The sequence below is a fragment of the Rhagoletis pomonella genome, unplaced genomic scaffold, assembly GCF_013731165.1.
Source record: "Rhagoletis pomonella isolate Grant_MI unplaced genomic scaffold, Rhpom_1.0 Rhpom_scaffold_00006, whole genome shotgun sequence".
Lineage (NCBI taxonomy): Eukaryota > Metazoa > Arthropoda > Insecta > Diptera > Tephritidae > Rhagoletis > Rhagoletis pomonella.
In genome coordinates, this window is record NW_023458560.1 from 12,059,118 (window position 1) to 12,081,294 (window position 22,177).

The 22,177-nt window shown below is 37.0% G+C and overlaps 1 protein-coding gene across 3 annotated transcripts in view; it reads right to left on the reverse strand.

Annotated features, from left to right (window-relative positions):
* Window positions 1-1,242: 1,242 nt before the first annotated feature.
* LOC118740414 (protein Aster-B-like) overlaps window positions 1,243-22,177 on the reverse strand; it is a 47,685-nt gene continuing 26,750 nt past the window's right edge. For 2 of the 3 annotated variants that reach the window (XM_036471938.1, XM_036471936.1), the window contains 7 exons: window positions 15,575-15,791; window positions 14,553-15,501; window positions 14,234-14,486; window positions 13,991-14,121; window positions 13,733-13,929; window positions 10,534-10,843; window positions 9,543-10,471 (listed from right to left, as the gene is read on the reverse strand). In XM_036471938.1, the coding sequence (XP_036327831.1) occupies window positions 10,273-10,471; window positions 10,534-10,843; window positions 13,733-13,929; window positions 13,991-14,121; window positions 14,234-14,486; window positions 14,553-15,501; window positions 15,575-15,791 (2,256 nt within the window). In that variant the 3' untranslated portion in view covers window positions 9,543-10,272. Of the gene's footprint in view, window positions 3,537-9,542; window positions 10,472-10,533; window positions 10,844-13,732; window positions 13,930-13,990; window positions 14,122-14,233; window positions 14,487-14,552; window positions 15,502-15,574; window positions 15,792-22,177 lie in introns of those variants that run through there. The other variant, XM_036471937.1, reaches the window with a different exon arrangement.

The following is a 22,177-nucleotide window of genomic DNA, read 5'->3' on the forward strand; positions in this document are numbered from 1 at the left end:
AAAAAACCGTGCTGTGCTGTTCGTACATCGCTTCGGCAGTTAAAGCGACAGCACAAACGAAGAGCAACAAATATTTGAGACCGCGCTGTGGCTAAACTGTTTGAAATTTCGCATCCAAAGTTACAAGACGGTTCTCGCTTTTCTACAAAACAAAGCGCTCATTTTTGCCTTTCGCAATTTCGCATCAAAGAGTGAACTCTAGTATTAAGTTTGCTACATCTACCAGCAAATGTAGCTGAAGGCAAGGATATTGTTAATTTCGTAACATCCAGTGGACGTCAACAAAAATACAAAGCGCATCCTGTTCAATAGATATGAGCCTTTATCACTTCCTGGAAAAAGTTTCCTTCCCTCCACAGTATCGGGGTTCAAGTAAAAAATAAAAAGTTTTCAAAAGAGATGCAAGTATTGTCTTAAAATTGGAAGCAGGAAGAAGCAAGCTTGCAATGCAAAAATTATTTTGATAAGCCGGCACTATGCCCCGATGGATGTTTTGAAACTTGTTTTAATAAATATGTTTTAACGTGTAAATTATCACTTTAATAAAGAATAGTATTTAAGTATAAATAATTATTTTTCAAACATGTTTTTATTTTCTGCCGTATTAATAACGGGTTGTCCCGCAATTGCATTTCCAAAACTAAACAAACTCTTAAGGGCCATTCACATATAACTTTCCTCGCTTTGCTTGACAGTTCAAACTTTGACAACAAAGCGTGAAACGCAGAAGGTATGCTACAATAAACGCTTTGACAGCTTTTTTCGTTCTCCTTTTCCTCCATATATTTTCTCTGTAAAATAGATAACAATATAATAATATGCATTAATTAAAGCAATAAAAATTCCTATTTACCCTATTTTTGTCATTAAATGCAAATGCAAGCGCACGAGAAAAGATACATAGAGACAGCTGATTGTCAAAGCGGGCAAAAGTTGAGAGTTGCCCAAGATTTTGCTTTGTTTTGCTTTGTTTTGCTTCGCTTTGCTTCAAACGTTTTTTATGTGAGCATACTCATGCATATGCCTACACCGATCTTATATGTCAAAGCAAAGAACTATCAAGCAAAGCGAAGAAAGTTGTATGTGAATCAGCCTTTAAAAACAAAATGCTATGGCGGGCAACAGTTTAAAAAAATGGTGCAGTGAAAAAAGCCGGAATGTCTGCACCTCATCTTTGTATGAAAAAATGAATTGATTCTCCACCAGCCACCTGCTAAATTTAATTGAAGCCGAATGAGTTAAGGAACGCATCTGTGTTGTTGGTTTATTTTTTCAGTACATATGTATATGAGTGTATAATTTGTAAGACGTATTCTAATGTTTGTTGATGTTATTGCAATATTGTTATTTTGACTAATTTGGCTTATTTGTTTAGTATAATTCTGAAAAGTTAAATTAAAAAACGACACTGAAATGGCACAACGCCGAAACTGGTTTGCCTCCGAACCGAATTTGACAAGGCATGACCAAAATTCAGTCAAAAATACATCAAACAAGGAACTAAAGATTTCGACTCCTATTATGGTTCACAACTCAATTTGTAGACAACTCAACCATTTATTGTTATTGCCGTTCACAGTTTTCAGTTGACTGCAGCCATTGAAAAGGTCGGAAATTCTGTACAATTCCATAGCATATGTACGTATCCGTATGCAAGCGTTTAATATTTACGCTTAGAAGTAAAAAAACATACAATTTGCTTACATTTTCAGGCATTGCTATGTAGATGCTGCCATAAAAATTTCTATGATCAATTTTTCTGTCAAACGCACGCATATGTATACGCATGCTATGGAGATCCGCCTTTATGTTTTACCGATGGGCCCGAGGATGCTGGTGCCAGACAACTACGATTTGAAAGTTGAGTTGAGTTGTGTCCCACAATATCAATTTACAACTTACAACTCAGCTCTCTTCAAAGTTGTGAATCAACACGGCATCACACTTTAAAATGCCGTTGTGTTTGTCATAATAGGTGTGCATAGTAATTTCTCCAGTGAAAAATTGCAGCGAGAGCTTAAAAGCAAAACAGAGCGTGAAATTGAGAATAGAAAACTAGCAGAAAAAGTTATTGAACACAAAACTAGTAAAAAATTGCAAGTGAATAGTTGTTGCACTGTTTTGAAATTCTACATGGTTACATTTTACTATTTATAAATCAGTTTTAAACTCTTTGTTTTACACACAAGCACTTACACAATCCAGTACATCGTTAATATTTTGATTTCCATTCATTTTACTTTTGTTTATGCTTAACCAACTCAACAAATGGCAGCTTTTGACATTTATTCTTCTTTTTCTGCTAGCTGATTTCGGCTAATAAAAAATTCACTAGCAAGAATTTACAGCTCTCCCGTGTTATTACGGTCTCGATTCAGTGCCCTCTTGCACATTTTTTGGGTTATTATACAATTTTCCAGTAAACATTTCCAGGTTCCAGTAAAAATTAGTACTCACTATTTGTTACTATACGCACCTAATATATTTTATTCTCGTCGAGAAACTGTATTTTGAACTTTTCAGTTATGTATACTTTTTATCCATTACATACAAATATACCAGGTATACATAACTGAAAAGTACATAATACAGTTTCTCGACAAGAATAAACGATATTTTAACAAACTCAACGACATTTTGAAGTGTAAGGGTTATACTTTAAGGTGCCGTCAATGGCTTTGGGAACACGTAATTTTCTGTGATGCTACATAACCTCAAATATTGGCAAAACCCGATATTTTTTCAGATTTAGGTTAGGATATTATTTGAACCGGAGGCAACAGAGAAATTCTGAGTGCAGATTCCAATTTAGCGTACCGGAAATCTTCGGAAAAGTATATACGGTTTCTGGTTCTAAGATTTGGTCAAATTCTGTCGGCCTGTGCTATTGTTTTAAAAAAAAACCAAACAATATCCTTTTCCTAGTAGTTTTGACTACCTCATATTACAGCGTAAAAATTAAAAAAAAATATAAAGGCAAATATAGAGTTTTGACAGGAAAATGTATAACCTTAATTCTGGGGGGATGTGTTAAGTCGCTCTTTGCGAAGAGAGAAGTTCTGATTGATGTTCTGATAACAATGAAAATCCCTTGAGATGCTTAACTCGCAGGTCCCTAGTGACAGTAATCATCTGCCTATTAACGAAGTAGAGGAATTTGATTGCGAGCTAGCAATCATGATGAGGTTAATGATTTACTTGCTAAAAAGAAAAAATTATTCTGCTACATGTGCTGACAAAATCTTATACAGGATTATTAAAAGCCTTTACTGATATTTTTTTCTCTAATCAGATCAAATTGAATTGGAAAGCTATCAAGTTTTTGCCTATTCCCGAAAGGGGACCTAACTGATTATAAAAACTTTAAAACTATTGCGCTAATTGCTGTTCTTATGAAAGTAATAAATGGTTGTCTTAAGGAAAGTTTTTACAACTTCTTGGAAAATAATAATTATTTTGCTGCGTCGACGTTTGCCTATAGAAGTAACAGATCAGTGTCCTCGTGTGTAAACCAGATTCATCACCAAATTGCAGTCCTAAAAGATTCAAGAAACATGTGATATTGTGTTCAACTGATGCTTTTGAGATATTTAAATATTGTTTGTTGTAAACAATTTCAATACGAACTTGGCCCAATCATATGTTTAAATTATTTATTGTATGTTGAATGGATTATTTATTTTCTTGCATAAGCTGATTAAGCTTGGCAGCACCATAACTGAATATCTCATTGGTTTTAAATACGAGTCATTCGGATTTTGGTCACGAGCGGGTGTGGTATGGTCGCGTCTGTTCGCTTATAGTTCGCAGTTATCCCACGTTTTGTGCTTGTGAAAATTTTTCAAGTGTTCTAAGACAAAGGCTTTTTGTGTGGGCCGCGCTAACTTATAAACTTTATTTCTATAATTAAATTAACTCGGTCGTCGCGAAAATATAATTAGTGCTAACAAACTCAGGTGAGTGGTCCTGGCTAAGTTTCAATTGTCACATTTTTCTTAGATTGAGGGAAAAAAGATTGCCTCAGGTTGCCGGCAAAAAAGAAAAAGAAGCTGCCGTTTGAGGCACACTCTAGCAAAATGGCGTCGCCGACACGAAAGTCGGTGGCGTCTTTTGTTAAAAATGCCACTAGCGGCACATCCAAAAAAGCTAAAATAATTGAAAGCGAGGATGTCACTGGCTTTTACGAGCTGTCCAATGATGGTCTTGTAAAAATCTGTGAGGACTCCTTAGCAGGTAATAATTCAAATAATAATGATACGACAATGGACTGTGATTTGAGGTTAGAGTCAGTAGGCAGTGAAGGTTCAGTGGTATCAAATACCGTTAGTGCTAATACGCAAAAAGAGCGCGACAATAAGCAAGATAGTGGTGTAGTCTCCTACCCGCAGCATTTTCGCGGTGAAATTTTTGTGCTGGTTGACTCTTCGGCCAGTACAGTTATGAATAATAAAAAATTGACAACAGATCTAGAGCTTTTCAGCCAAATCAAAGACTTGAGATTTAGGGATATGGATCTCATCCATGCGGTTGGCAGGTCACTCTACAAGGTGACTTTTACAAGCACGTACTCTGCAAACACCTTTTTATTCGATACACGTATTGTGAAGCGTGGTTTAAGGGCGTTCGTTCCTCGGACAGCACTCGAGAGCTACGGGGTAATCAGGGGTGTACCCACGTGTTTTAGTGAGCAGGAGATTGCCAAGGAAGCAATTAGTAATATTCCAATAGCATCCGTTAGGCGCTTTACGCGCAAAGATGAAGCTAATAGCACTTATGTCCCCACTACTACTTTAAAAATTGGGTTTGAAGGTAATGAAATCCCAAAGACCATTGTTTATAACTACACCAAACTTACTGTTGAATACTTCGTACCCTCCCTGAGGCAGTGCGACAACTGCGGAAGGCTAGGGCACACCAAACTCTCGTGTAAAAGTAAGGCAAGATGTTTGAAGTGCGGCAACCCAGAGTGTAAGGGTGCAGACTGTAGTGATAGATAAATCATGCATATTGTGCGGTATAACTGGGCATACTGCCAAAGACGAGAATATCTGCCCCCAATGGGAGAAAGAACAAATGATAAATCGTATTAAAACAGTTAAAAAAATGTCCCGCAAAGAGGTCTTGGACCAATATTACCCCAAGACGAGTAATCGCTTTGACTTATTAGATTCTGATGAGACCAGCTTTCCACATCTTAACAGTAACTCAAGTGAGGTGGTTGACAAGGACATGCATATAAACAAAAATTTTACTAAGAAATCATATAGCTATGTGACCAAAAAACACACAAAGAAACCAAACCCCTTAGCAGAGCACCCCGTAGACCCTCTGCGCTGATAAATTCGGTGTACAATTCCCCGGAATACCAAAAGGGCATAGTGACAGAAATTGAGCGGCTAATGGCCGAAATGATCAAAAGACTGTCTATCGAAAATAGAGACACGCAAACCTTTAATGACATCCAATCAGTAAAAAACCAATTTGAACGTATTTTAAATCAAAGGGATGGGATAGAAATCTCAAACTTTTCTGTCCAACACCACCCATCATAGAAAAATTCTAAACTATAGTCTAATCAAAAAATGTCGTAGCGATGGGTATGGTGGTGTAGCCATAGCCATCAAGCTATGCATGACGTTATTTTTAAAAAACTCGCCTATAACTCCGAGTATGATGTTTTGATAATCCAAACCAAAAACCTTAACCCGAACATTACAATTTGCAACCTATATTTTCCACCCAGAATCAATATAAATGATTTCAATAATGAAATAACCAGGAATTTAAATTTTTTAGAGGCACATAGAAATATCTTCTTAGTAGGTGACTTTAATGCCAGATCAACCCAATGGGGCGATAGAGTTGACTCAAGTAGAGGCAGGCACCTCATCAGACACATACAGCAGTCATCTTTTCGATGCTTAAATGGTGGGGACTATACGTATAAAATGGATATTCGGTCGGAAAATGGCTCAGTGCTTGATCTGGCCTTCAGCAATTGCGGCTTGTCATGCGACTGGAGTGTTGATTCCACCAGGATTGGGGGTAGTCATCACTTTCCCATCTCCATTGAGATCAAGGACTGAAGCAAAAATGTTACTAAGTTTTTAGCCAAGAAAAAGTTATGTGAATCCCTTAAAGAATTGGTATGTGAATCCAACATACATGACTTTGAAAGCAAATTGCAAGAAGAGATCAAAAGAGCCACTTACGTGACAAGTGGAAATCGAACCCCCAAACCCTGGTGGAATAAGGAAGTCGATAAAGCGTATAGATTCTTCCGGATTGCGCTCCAAAAGGCCAAACAATGGCCCAGCCCCAACAACTTCGAAAATCTGCTTGAACAACGGAAGTCCTGGAAAAAAGTTGTTAAAGATGCCAAAAAGAAGAATTTCAACAATAAAATTGACCAAATAAACTCCAGTCTAGGGAAAAAAGCGTGGAAATTTGTCAAGACGTTACGTGGCGATCACAGTCAAACTAGTAAGGGGGTCTGGAATGAGGAGTATAACCAGGACTACCTTAACATGCTTAAAGAACAAATCCCGACTCAGGTAGCGGTGACAGAAATAAACTGCCCTACGCAGCCAAGTCCTAACCTTGCGATTACATGTGACGAGATCAACTTCATACTTAATAAGAAAAAAGACACAGCGGCGGGCGCTGATAACATTTCTTATAGCATGCTGAGGTCACTGTCTGACTTCACTCTAAACACGTTCAAAACCTCCATCAATGACATTTTGTTGTCCAACCAAATTCCCCCCCAACTGGCGCGTAATTAGGATTGTGCCTATACCCAAAAGGAACAAAGACCTCACTCAAATAGAGAATTTTAGACCCATATCGCTCATCTCAGTTATGTTAAAAATAGTAAATAGTGTTATTAAAGAAAGACTATACGAATTTGTGGAGTCGAACTGCATCCTACCAAATAACACCTTTGCGTACAGAAAGAACAAGTCGACAGCGATGTGCATTAATCACATGCTACACCAAATTGGGGTTCTTAGAGGTAACAGAAAGGAGGTAATTTTGTGCTCCACAGATGTATCGAACGCGTATAATTGCGTCAACATTCATACCCCTCAACAAATTCTTGTAGACCTGAAAGTTGAGAAACTCTATACTGACTGGATAATACATTTTTTGGCTAGCAGGACTTTAAAACTAGGAAACAGTACGGTCGAAATCAGCAATGGGCTACCGCAAGAAAGTGTACTGTCACCAATCCTCTTTAACATTTATACAAAATGGCTACACAATCTATCCGACTCCAATATACAAATATACCAGTTCGCTGATGACTTTTTCTTTGTATCCCCTGAGGGTAACAGCAACCTCCTGGTAAAACTAGACAGCTTCATTGAAATCTGCAGCCAACTACAACTAAGTTTCAACCCAAGCAAAACTAAAGTCATGCATGTTAGCAGAGGACCAAAAATGGAAATTAATGTCACTATAGGCCAGACTAGATTACAACAAGTTAATGAAATTAAAGCACTGGGCAGAATAATAAACAGCTCTCTGACCATGAGTAGTCACTATAAATCTACCATAGAGGCAACTTCCAACAATATTAAGTTTTTCAACTCCTAACAAATGTCAAATCGGGTCTCCATCCGCAGAAAGCCATGAACATATACAAAAGTCTAGTTAGGTCTAAAATTGAGTATGGATACACCACTGCTGCAAATGGTGCCAAATCTGCCTCCAAAAAAATACTCACTCTACAAAACAAATTTCTCAGAAGATGCTTAGGTTTAACGCCCTCTACCCCTATTCCCACCATGTATGCACTGGCCAATGAACTGCCTCCTGCAGAGAGGTCAATATGGCTTACCGCGAAAGAACTGGCTAAAATGTTTGCGGTTAATGACCCCATAGTTGATTCGGTTAGATCCAGCCCCCTTGGGAACTCCAGTTACTCCTTCACATATAACAAATTCAGACAAATTTTCGACCGGCTTGAACCTGTGGGATATCATCCCACCTCCACCAACTGTGAAATAATCGACAGCGCTTTCCCTAGCCTCAAGGCCACAATGACTGCTGAATGTGCCAATGCTCACTTCTCTAGGATGCTCAACAATTACAAGGAGAGGAGTTTTAACGTCATGTTCACCGATGCATCGCTCTCTGACAGCAAGACTGGGTGTGGCATATACAATTACAACTATGACACTGCATTCCACCTACCCTTTAAGTCGTCCACAGCCTTTGGGGAACTCTTGGCCATTGAAGAGGCAATTAATATCGCCTCCAATAATAACTACCGCAAATTAGTAATATTTACAGACAGCCTTGTGTCGTGCCAAACCCTTAAAAACCCTAACTCACTCAACAGCATTGCTAGTAGAATCCTACGAAAAATCCACGCAGCTGCTTTCGACAGTATCCATATTGCATGGATACCCAGTCACAAAGGTATTCCGGGGAATGAAAGGGCTGACAGTATTGCCAAAAAGGCAATTGACAGTAGCAGTTGTAAAAACTACTTATAAACTACCGACGAAGCTATCAAGCAGATAAAAGAAACATTGTATAACAAATGGTATGCTGGTTTCCTGGCATATGCAAATGATCATCCTAACTTATATGCTACTATCTTCCCCACGAGAAGAGATACCGCATGGTTCAAAAAACTTTCACTGTCCCCTTCCAATATTAAAACCTTGAATCGGATACTAACAGGCCATACCTATGACAAGAACTACCTGTTCAAAATTCAGGCCTATCGGTCAAATCGCTGCTCGTGTGGTCAAGTTGATGGATACGTCCATCAGACTTTCCACTGCAGGCGGCACTCGAATGTCAGATCCGGATACGATATTTTCCAAACACATAACAGCTTTGAGGCAATTTTTCGTGACAAAAATCTAGCCAAGATAACTCAACTGATTAACTTTTTACAAAAAGCCAAGATCGCCTTTTCATTTTTATGTTTACTGTAATTTTTGTTTAAAACCCACTTATGTATATTTATAGTACTGGTGTTGTAACTAGTACATTCGTTTCATGTATTTACTATTTATACCGTCTCCACCTCGCTCAAACCTTTTCAATCCGCTCGCTGGCGTGTTATTCCGCCGCATACAAGGCTAACATAAGCCGCACCTAAACTACAAGCGTTTCAAGCAACTTCGGCACGCCCAGTGCAAGCGTTTCAACAAGTCGTCTAATGTGTCCCCACCGTCACCTTCCTTTAACTCGTAATACATTCTGAAGTCCAACTACACCAGTCAGAAGATAACATACACGGAGGAACAACCTGGAGTATGCGGTCCTAACTCTTAGGAACTGGCCACTAATCCAAAACACAAAAAATAAATAAATACGATTCAATGAATTGAACAGGTTAAAATAAAAATGCTATTGGCTGAATGTAAGAGAAGGCTTACAGCTGTTAACAGACTTTTGTATCCTTTTTACTTTTACTTAAAAAAAAATGAATTTGACGGCGCCTTGCTTAAACAAAATTTTAAGTTCTAATGAACACACATCCATACATATGTAGAAACCTAACAAATTTTAACAAATTTGATTGAATAGATTCGATGGTTACGAAGGTTTAGCCATTTTCTTTAGGAAAAAATCAAATGTGGAAAATTGACTTTTGATTCTGACCTGTGTATACTTATGTTACAGATAAAGAGCTTAAGGTCAGGTTTTCAAAATGTCTTAATTTTTAGCGTCTGAAACGCTAGGTCCACGTCGTGTCGTGGTATAAATTCCCACATCATTTCTAAGCATAACTTCTGGCATCTTCATGATGGCTCACAGACTTTTAAAACTAACCTGCTACTACCGAATGGTTCTGCCGTACACGTATTTTTCACAAACAGCAACATCCCATTCAAATGAAGAACTGTCCCAATTAGAATTAGAGGCAAATATCACTTCCTTATCTTAATAGAATCCACTACAATATAAATACATAGCCAACTTCTATTCTATCTTAGCTCAAATACTTGCTAAAACAACTGTATATCTACGCATTTAGGCATTATAAATAGTGAAATTAACATACATATATGTATCAGTGCTTTTTTTTTTTGAGATTCTCATAATTGAATTAAATTTCTTTCGGCGAGCAGCGCCTATGAAAATTTACTTAAAAGCACAGCGTTCAATTATTAGCTTGCCTTTAGCTGCTAGACTACAAAATTTTATATAAGTTGCATAATATTTTTGTTTTCTAAAATTAGTAATAAATGTGCAAACCATTTGCACAGACTTTTGCGTTTTAGTATTGCCTAAATCAGTTTAAAGCTATAGCTCCTCATGTATTTGTTCGATTTGTTGTGTTAGTTTGTCACTTTTGTGTATGAACTCACACACGACGCTCACCTTTTTTAACAATTCAATGGCAGTTTGCAGTACTTTGTGCCATTTCTTTAACTCAGCCTCATGTAGAATCTCCTGTTGGCGCAGCAATTCCATCCATTCTTGATTCGAATTGGGCAATTCTCTGTGATGGGAATAGAAAATTACCTTTTTTGCGATTAATAAACCCGATGACTTTATACTTACTTCAACGCGGCCAAATTAGGCAGACGCGCTCGACTGCTTATATTATCATCGATACGCTCCTCTAACGACCAAAGCTTAAGCAGGAGTATCACATTTAAAGCGATCAAGAAACACAACAGACAAATGACAAACACTGATAGCCATTTGTGTTTGTTTTGCGGTTCAGTGTCGCTCGCTGGCTGTTGTGCTACAGCAGCTGTAAGACGGGGAACCTGACGGCGATTGGTGGCCACTGACACTTCGAGGGGTTCTGTTTTCTTTTGTGCTTCGGGCACATCTTCTGTTATCGGCCGAACTTGAGTCGAAGTACCTTAAGGGAAAGAGAGAGAGAGAGTAAGGAAATGATAAGGAACGGATGGAAGCAAGGCATATTTAATAAGGTAGAAGTGATTTTGACATTTCTCTCTTTTGAACACCGGCTATAATGTCAAATGATAAATAACATTTAACCCTTTTCAAGTTGGCATATTCTATTTTTCATTAAAAATTTGATTGCATGCTGTGAGATAGTTTTGAATTGTGTGAATTTTTTGGTTTTTCGACCACATCCATTTATAGATACATATGTACAGTGCCGAACAGAAGTATTGGCACAGTGAATTTTTCGCAATATATGCAAAGTTTCTTATTCTCATTTATTTTCGATAATTTTTTATAAAAATATTGTTCATTCTACACCAGAAAACATAATAATAAAATTTCTAAACTTTGTGCAAAACTCAGGAAAATGCATTAAATTTGCATACTTTTTATTCAGATCTTTTAAAAAATTCTAAGCATGAAGTTCATAGCCCATTCAAATTTAGTATAACAAAGTGCAAGTTTGAACTCTCTAGAAAATCGCATTGATTTTTGGTAATTTTTTTTCACGCAAGTTCTTCCATACAAAGTAATTCGACAATTATTTTTTGTATGGAGAAAATGAGCAACACCTTCCACTAAAAAAATTGCATTTTCTCATACTAAAATTTAATGGACTATAAAACTGCATACTTAGAATTTTTCTAAAAAATCTGAATAAAAAGTTGCAAATTACTGTGCAAATTTAATGAATTTTCCTGAGTTTTACACAAAGTTTAGAGATTTTATTATTACGTTTTCTGGTGTAAAATGAACTATATTTTTATAAAAAATTACCGAAAATAAATTAGCATAGAAAACTTTGCATATATTGCGAAAAACTCACTGTGCAAATACTTTTGTTCGTCACTGTATACAAAAATAAAAGGAGTTGGAACTAGGAGCGGTGCGCTGTGTGTGGCAAGAGCCAAGAAGTTAAAGTGGCGTTGTACTTTAAAGCTCCTAGTTGCAAAGTTAGAACAGCTTCGTTCGGAAAACGGCTGCGGTGTTCAATTGGAAGATTCTTCCCGTGTCTGTGAAAACCATTTCAACGCGAATGATTTTATTACTTGCCCATTGCAGGCAAATATCTTTAAGCGCATGCCTTTATACCAAGGTGCAGTTCCTAAGTACACGAAAGTTCAGAAGTGACGATATGATCTGTTGATGCGCAGACGCAAACTGAGACCCAAACTGCAAGAAATAAATAGTTTCTCACAAAATTACGCACGTCAGGACCTAGATTTATACTGATATACATACGTATGTATGTGTACATTTATTCAATGCAATGATTCCATACAATGTAGTTTCAAAACGGAAATATACCTTCTTAATGAAAAAATTAAGACAATGGAAGACACTATAGCGGCTGTCTTTACAAGCCTCCCTTGAAAAAATTTTCACTAAAGGGCAGTTAAAAAACTATCAACAAATTGTTAGAGTTAAGTCTTCATATAAATTTAGAAGAAAACATTAAATCACTTTTTTATAAGTGCCGGATGTTTTTTAGAATTAAATATTTAAATAAGAAACTAAACGCGCAAAAACATTGGGCGAATAAAAAAAATGTTTAAAACAGTTCCATAAAACATTTCTTTCATTTTATTTACGTGTTTTCCTATATGAGGTATTCGTTTCTGTCTATATGTATACATATTTATGTGTATATAAGATGGAAATGCAATTAAAATTCTTTGAAGGTAATATTGAAGGAATTCTTAAAATTAGTATACGTGCATACATATGTATGTATTTATGCTGATGCGTTTCAATTGATGCTAGTTTGTAGCAAACATATCACTCGCACCTCAAAAGGTTAATTTGTTTGTTTACAGTTTTTTGACATTATAACTTGCTACAAGAGAGTTCGAGCTAGTTGTCACTTCTACCTTATTAAATATGCCTTGGATAGAAGAAAATAAACAAATAAACATGCAAGCATACGATGGGCGATATCTGACGATTTTTGATTGAGTATGAATACATTCAGAAGTATGTGTATGAGACATTGAGTCGTACAGCATCAAGAATGATAGAATACACCATAGTATACCATGGTATAACATCATATCGTATTAAGTGTACTTGCTAGATGCTCGAAGAGGACAAATTTTGCAAATGAAGTATGGGCCGGATGATAAAACGCTTTTTAACATTATGACTAACAACATCTAAATGCTAAATGCAGTCGCCACAAGTATAAGACTAAACAGAAAAATGTGTATGGTTAACCGAATTAGAGCATGTGTTAAGAGGATACCGGGAGGAATAATGGTTATAAAAACTAGTCAACATGCAACGGAACGGGTTCATGTAATAGTGATAGTCTACTAGGCGCACTTCATTATACCTTCCTTGCTATTCGATTGCACGACAAATTCCTCATATACTTGTATAATGTTATGAAGTGGGCTATGTTGCTGCTGGTGCTTTTTAAGCTTGCCTATATGATTATCAAAGCAAGGTTCTTGATGATGCTGACAGGCGTGCAGGTGTAGATTATTACTCTTAAGGTGATTATCGGAGTGCTGCAGGTGTTGATGATCAATACCAACACGTTCAACACAATTAGTAAAATGGAAGTGGCGGTGATGATGAGTATTGTCACATTGTCGATTACAATTGTTAGTGATGGTGGTGTTAGCAGTGCTAGAGGAGAACTTTGTGTTGCACGTGAGATTTGCAGTTGGAGTGGAAGCGTTAGAAGTAGAAGCATTGGCAGTGGTATTGGCAATGGCAGTGACAAAAAAAGTTGTGGTATCAAAAGTAGAAACCGTAGTTGGATTATACGAACATTGATCATTTTTGTTGTGGAGAGTGACAGTAGTATTCGTGTTGATTAGTTTGTTGTGCTTACCGCGACGTGGACGACGTCCTTTTGCCTTGGAGGGTGGAATGCAAGTTTCATTTTGCAAAGCTTGGAGCATTGCGCCGAAGTATTCTTCCATGCCAGCCCATGTATTCTTCTCTATGAAGCCTTTCACGACACCCCAAATAGATTTCTTGTATTTAATTTGAGCGTGCACAGACAGCATTGTGTGGTCATCAACGGTTCTGTAGAAGTACGATAATTTTTGTATTGTAGAAATCTCTTAAAAAAGGCACACGCACTTACCTTACTAAGCAGTAATGAATTAATACACTAAAGCTATCAGCATATGGAATGCCAGCATTAACACTATTTACATCTATGGAATACAGTTCGCCTGGTTTGCTACATTCACGCATTTCTTGCGTCTCAGTCACCTGCAAACGGGGAAATATATTTAAAATTAAACAAGCCGCGAAAGAGTAGTTGAATTGATAAGTGTAGCTCAAACGCTTCTCTACTCTGCCACGAATTCTATTTTTTCTTTACCTTTGATACTTTTGGACCTACGGAAGCTAATAGTTGCACAGTCAAGCCTAAGGTGCGTGTCTTCTTGCCCTCATCGGTGGTTACCCACTCGCCGAAAGACATATTTTCAGTTTTACGCATAGCATGGAAATCTGCCACGAATTTAGACTTGGAGAAAAGCATGTTGAACAGCGTATCTACATTAATGGGAAGTATTGTGTGTACTAATTGACGGCCTTCATGTGCTGATGTGCACTCAGCAGTAGCAACAAATCTGTAACAAGAAACATTTATGCTTAGTACAATTGTGAATTCACGACATCAAAGTTGTCAAACTTACGGTGCTTTGTTATCCTCAGAGTCACTAGAACACGAGGCATCTGTTGGCAGATTTGTTTGATTATTGCTTGCTGCCTCATCACGTTCTCGTGTGCTTTTGTTCACTTTGCGCTTTGCCTCGTGTGTGACTGCCTTAAGTGTGGAGCTTTTTGTTTCTCTACTGGACGCACTAACCCCACCCCCACCACTGCCACTTTCATTGGCAGAACTGTTCGCGATTTTGCTCTTGCCTGTCTCTTCTTCCAGCTTCACTGAGGTCAGTGTCAATTCCTTTGCATTCATTGTGTTCTTTGAATCACGCTCACCGTTATTATCACTTGTTTTATTATCAGAACCGCTTGTCGACGTGGTCGTCGAAGAGTTCACAACCGATTTATTCGAACTGAAGAAATATGATGATTTTGTTCTGGGTTTACAACCGCCAGCGCTGCTTGTGCTGGAGCTATTGCCACCGCTATTGCTGGCAATTTGTGTAACTGAGTTAGCTGTGCTGTAGTTGCTGCTAACAATCGAATTTGTGTCTTCTAGTGCTGATGCAAAATCAATATCACCTTCACTTTCTACTGGCAAACTAGTCGGATCAATGTAATCTTCATCGTCTGTGGTTAAACCGAGTTCATCACCATAGCAATTATGCACCCATTGCCATATTTCCTGTGGGGGCATCGGCTTGTTCATCAACGTATTTTGCCATACTCGAAAGAGCATCAAAAACGCTTTGTCCCTTGTTGTGAATGTTGCAAAGAAGTATTTCTCCTTAGCAGTACATATGGAAATGGCATTGGGTATGACAAGTGCGGTTTTCTCTTTTGTTATTGAGGTGACATCCTTCCAGCGGATAGTTAAATATGTTTCCCAACGAAAGATATTAGCATGAAAACAAACATAATTCTGTGAGACATACAATCGTCCCTGAACGAGTATATCACGCTGCAGAGCACACGAATAATCTAGAATGTGAAAAAATTCCAAGAACTTATAGCCTGATTGCCCGATCGGTGAAAAGTGCTATATTATGCTTACCAACAATAAGCCGTTCGTCGCTTGGAACTTCCTTGAATAACTTTTTGAAATCTTCCGCACGCGATTTGTAATTCGGATAGAGTACGTTGTACCAAGACTTCTTTTTGGCGCGCTCCGAGAGTCGTGAGCCACTTTTGGGTTTATCAAAAGCGGTTGAATCCTGAACCACACCACGCACTAACTCGCCAGATGTGTCACTCGACTTGCTGATAGTGTCCTGAAATGAAAGAAAATGTCAAAGATTAGATCAATTTTGGCTTATGCATATCGAGAGCTTTTATCCAATACTTTATATCTTCTTTAATAAAATTGAATCTCCGATATTTGCCTGTGTTATAAAGAAAGTAACGGGACGGAGGGCACTGTTACTTAACTATCTATTGCATGTGGAATGAATCAAAAATCAACAGATCCTTACCATTTCTTACGTTCCACCCCGTGCATTATAACACAGGCAAATAGAGACCACCTCTGACCACACTGGATTGCTGTTATTATCGTCATCCTAATATATCACACTTTTATGTTACTATCCCAGAAGATAATTTAAAAAGGCCTTCTTAAGTAAAGCCATTCCTATAAAAGCCCTTTTGGAAGGCCTTCCATGGGTAGCGAAAGAAGAAGCCCTTCAATTTGTGCCACTCCATACAAAAACGAAAGGAGAAAGGAATGTAGAGTGGAAGGCCTCTTGACTCTCATGAAGGCCTTTCGGAAGGGCTTTTAACTCCTGAAATTATCTACTGGGATGTTATTGCGTTCAATAACATAGCAGCGGACGTTGTGGTGTAGTGTTTAGCAGTGTGCGCTACCACTTCGCAGGGCCTGGATTGAAGCCCTGGTCAAAGCAGCATCGCAAAAAAATATAGAAAAAAGGTTTTTTCTTAACAGCGGTCGTCCCTCGGCAGGCAATGGCAAACAGCCGAGTGCATTTCTGCCATGAAAAACAGCTTCTCATAAAAATGCAATCGCCGTCCATGATAAAAATATTTGTATCATGCTCCCCTTTGTGTGACAACATCAAGGCACACGCCACAAATCGGAGGAGAAGCTCGGCAAACACTAACATTTGTATAAGCGCCAATCTATTATTATTATTGTTATTATTCATATGTAATAAAATATTGCAAGTACGAGTTCGGTTGATTTTTTGCTGGAAATATTTGGTTTGTTCGTCGAAAATCCATCAAGAACTATCCAACACCCAACATATCAAAGAGTTACTGCCATAACTAAACAAAAGCGTTGGGCGGAGCGGTTTCTGACGCCTAGCGTTAACGCCGAAGAGACATACCCAAACAAAAGCGTCAACGCTACGTCAAATGCAGAAATAACACCTACAATAAGCATAGGTTGGTTTGTGTGTAATACAAAAATTACAGTTTCGACGTTTTCTGCAGCCAACTTCAATACCTAAGGCCCTGTCCAAATCAGATTTTCCAACCGCTCAGCGTTGCCGCCGCGTTGTTTCGGTATGCTTCATACAAATTGTATGGGCAAGAGATTTTTTTGACAGCCAGACAGCGCTGACGCCTTTGTTTAGGTATGGCAGTAAGGAAAAATGTTCTCTCATGAGGAAACTAGCAAATTTCTGCATGAACGCAAATTTGCAGAAATGTGCAAGTTTCCCTGGCAGCTGATGTCCACGGTTGTATTTCAAACATAATACATTTTTATAGAATTTTTTAAATTCTTTCTGATAGACAAAAACAGGATATACATATATACATTTCTTGTTGTTCTGACATTCTTTAGCATACATTTCGATTTCTTCATCCTACTAGCTGTCGAGTTTCTTAAATCGAGTCTGGTTGCAATTGCATTCCGATTGCGAATAAAATTGTTTCCAGCCGAGAACAGTTCATATCATTGGATTTAACTAAATTAATTATCGCAACAAGTATTTGCTTCCTTTTTTCATAAAAAATTACTCGTGTTTACAAATTTTTAAATTTAACGAACTTATTTATTCTAATTATCGTCGACAAAAATTCAACCATGTGCCACAATCATATGATTGGAAAAAGTTGCAACTTCTCTCCAGAAGAACGGTCACTTTGCGCTCTCAGTTTTTGAGTGATGGATAATTTTTTGGTTTGCACAAACACGATTTGGGCAAAAATCATGATAATTCGTACTAATTCGTAAAAATTTTTTGCTCGACGAACAGAACTATTTTAATCTGCAAAAATTACAAGTTAGTGTATTCTCCAGTATAAAATTATCCAGTAACATACTTAACGTAACGCCACTCATGTACTCAATACATATACAAAAGCGGTACTAGACTGTCTCGCTTTGATTTCGGAATGCTTACACATTGAGAAGTTAGCTTTCAGCCAATATAGAATTATTACATATATGTAGGAAACTGTACGATGAACTGAACCTCTAAGAATTCACTCTTAAAGCAAAAAATATTCAAAACTCAATCAGTAAAAAGTTTTCAAGTTTTATAAGCAGCTGATTAATTTGTTATTTTCCGAAGCAATTTCCTAATTAAAACAGTACTTTCTATTTTTATGTATATATATAAATAGGCTTATTAACCGATTTCAAAAAAAGGAGGTTATTAATACGTCGGAATATTTTTTTTATGTATGTTACCGCATAACTTTGGACCACGTTAACCGCTTTCTATAATTATTTTTTTAAAGCCAAGGTTGTGCTTTAGAGGTGGCCCCATACTAATTTGATTAAGACCCGATCATTAGATCACGCAGAAATTAACGGTAACATTAAATTTTTATATGAGAATTGAAGTCGCTTTTGTCTTTTGATTAAACTTTACTGGTTTTGTCGCACCCAGCAACACGCAATCAGCTGTTTTTAGTACTAGCCAATCGTTACAAGTTAAAATCTTCGCAGTAAAAATTTCCAACTTCCCCTTCAAGCGAACTGTTACTTTGCTCTCAACTTCCCCTACTTTGCAAGTTTGTTGGATACATGAACACCATGACAATTTGTGACAGTTGATTGCAAATTTTTTGTTCATTTACTGGCCGATGATGGCTAATTTTTATAGAACAAAACTTATAATCTAGAATATAAGCCCTCCATTTGTGTCTATAATAACTATTTTAAAATTTTATTTAAAATCAACTTCTGAATTAGGGCGTTCTCGAACTGGCTGCCAAGATACGTCGATCTTCCACTAAGCCATCGATATGTAGAGTAAATATAGGATTGGGCCCATAACGCTTATTTGGGGTACGCCTGCTAAGCTTTCATGAAGTTTGGAATGTTCCATACCCTGCTTGACGAAAAAATAGCGATTTTTAAGGTAGGACTGGATAAATATATAGTAGTTAATTGGGAGTGTAGTTTAAATTTTATAAAGTAATCTATCGGTCAAAAGCTTGCGAAATATAAAGGAAGGCAGCAGTACAATATTTTTTTTGGTCGAAGACAGTAAATATTTTCCACAAGCCTGTTGACTTGTTCAATTGTGCTGTGTATTTTCCTGAAGCCAAATTGATGCTTGGGTATGAGTTTTCGCTCTTCTGTGATTGGAGGTAACCTTTTAAGGAAGAGAGATTCCATGATTTTGGAGATTGTAGGTAGTAAACTAATTTGTCGATAGGATTCTACTTTATCAGCATTTTTTCCAGATTTGAGAACCAATTTTATTTGTGACACCTTTCATTGTGGGGGTATAAATCCAATAGTGAGGTCAGCAATAAGTAAAAAGTGAAACACTCTTTGGGTAATTGCTTTAGCAATTGGCTGGTAATGAGATCATAGCCGGGAGCGTTTTTTCAGGCTAAACTTAGCAATTGCTGGTCCATTTGATAAGTACAACACAGGGTGACGTTGACTTTATTTATTGTCTCGGGTGAGGGTTCAAAAGTTATGTGGTCTGAATACCGTCTTTAGATAGCGTGCAAATGTGTCAGCCTTTTCTAAATCCCTTTTTGTCAATTCGTTGTTTTCCTTTCTTATTGCAGATTCCATGAGAGTAGGTCTCTTGAATTTGGTCGCTGCATTCCAGAAAGAATATTTGGTAGTTGCAGATACATCAATACTGATCAGGTGTTGTTGATTTGGGAGTTCCGTTCATTATTGAGTCTCTTTCAGTTCTTTTGCGAGCTTGTTTATTCGTTTTTTATCTTCATGGTATCTATTTTTTTGCCACCTTTTGCTTGCAAGTCGTTTTACATTTTTTTCGCCATAAGTTTATCGGACGAGAGCGGAAATAAATTGAGACTTCTGATAGCAGTGTAGGGTTGTCGTCCTGTTGAAGTGATAATTCGAAAACCCCAGGTGTGCTTTACGTTGTAATCGCCTCTGTCTATAAACCTATTTCTAGGAAATTGAAAGCCCTTTCATATTCCCCAGTACTGATAGTATGTTTAGGTGGGCTGTAGATTTCGGAGACCGTTAACTGGCCTTTTCGATCTTCAACTATAATATTTGTTGCTTGTATAGTGTCCGAACGCCACGGAATCGTGGTGTAATGCTTGATTGTGATTCGAATTAGTTTACCTTAGCCAGCATGAGCGTTGAGTTGACCCGAGAGGTAACTACTGGAAGCAGACTTTGCTGATTCTACCTGTTTCTGAGCGGCACTTTTGAGTGGGGTTTCCTTTATTCTCAATTGTGGTCATTTGAATTTTTAAGGTTTCTATAAACAAAATAGCCTTTATAGTTTGCTGGGTGATTACCATCGCATATGTATAGGACATTTCTCATCGTCAGACTTACTCTTTCGCTTACAAGCTACAGATCCGTGGTCTCCTGTGCATTTAAAGCATACCGGCCTTCGATGGCCGTTGGCACGTTGAGGTATTTCTCCCTTTGGTCATTGGGGTTCGAAAAATTGTAATAAGTGTCATAAAGCTTTCACCTGATATACTACCCTGCCCACCATTAGTTCATACACATTGAAACATTACTACTTCAAGATTGCAATGAACTAAAAGTGTGAAGTGTATGAACTACGGCTGGGTTTGAGCTCAATGATGAAACGTGGTAGCGGCTTTCGAGTTGTTCTATGTAACTGTTTGACCAAGACTTTGTGTTAATCTATTATATCTTGATAATACACAGACGGATGCATGTTTTTCAGCACCCCTTCTAAAGCTCTTTCTTGCTTCGATTTATACGTTTATAACTCCGTATTTTGTTGCAGTAGTTGGATAATAATCGATTTATAGATATCTAGGTTGGTGCTTGGACTTCCACTTGCTCGTTGTTCACAAATTTTAGGCGATATTGTCAACCTTGTTCATAATTTTCTTGATTTCTAAGGTGGCGAATTTATTTTGTGTTGTTTGAATGCTTACCAACTAGGGATGTGCAATTAATTGAACAAGCTGATTAATCGAAAGCCGATTAATTAATTAATCAAAGAATAATTATTTTTGATTAATCAAAATGATTACTTTTCCGATTAATTACATATTGATTAATAATAATCTAATTAATTTGATTAATCAGCAAACTGATTAATCATAACCTGATTAATCAGACGTCGGAGTAATTGCTGTTATATTTTGTTTTACATACATACATACAAAAATAGAAAAGAATCTTTACATATGCACATAAATACCTATATGTATACTAGGGACGTTAATTTTTTCGATTTTTGCGATCCCGGGATTTTCGGGATGTCGTTGGTTCAATCCCGGGACTAATCCCGGATTAAATATTTATTATTTTTCAATGACTTAACATGAAAAAATTGCATCAATATGGTTTAAGAAGTTCTCCTACCATATAATAAATAATAAGTAAATGGGTTTGGAACGTACTTTTTTATTTAAAGTGAAAATTATTTCAAAAGTAACAAAACGACAGACAGCAATTGAATTTATATGCATTTAATAATACTTTAGTGTGTGTACAAAAAATTTATTTTCTGGTTGAAAGAAGTTCATCATTCTAGTGGCAGAAATAAAAGAAGCGCCTTAATTCTACCAGGTTTGTCTATATTCCTTTTGTTTATCCAAAATTTACATTATTTTATAAAAGTCTACTTCATATTACACATAATTAACTGCATATTTCTAAATGGGCATTTCTCCGACGTCATGATTTTTTTTTAAATACTATCGAGGACTAACCGCCAAAATAACGTAAGCGACATTTTTTCAAAATTTTCATTTTGATGCAGAAATATTCCTAGAGCATCTAGATGCATTTCTTAATCAAAACGAAAATTTTGAAATAAATGTCGCTTACGTTATTTTGGCGGTTAGGGCTCGTTATAATTTCAAAGATAAGGTCAATTTCAAAATTTATTTAAAAAAAAAAAAATTCAGTGCAATGTAAAACAAAAGTATGGGTAATAATTTGTTTGGGTTCACAAGGACGAATAGGAATTGAAAGTGCCCCTTTAGTCTATTTTATTTTTTTAAGCTAATATAGTTAGTCCTTAACATATAATTTTTTCAAAAATAAGAACGGAATCTACAGAACCTTGCTCTTTCATTTGATACCCATTCTGGTTTCTAGTATATTGCAGTGAAATTTTTAAATCATTTTTTGAATTACTTATATCTTTCAAATTTCAAAGTTCTTTATAAAAATCCTGACGTCAGAGAGAAGAATTAAGAACGCAATTTTACTATATTTGGCCCTTGGTTAGGCGAATATATTGAT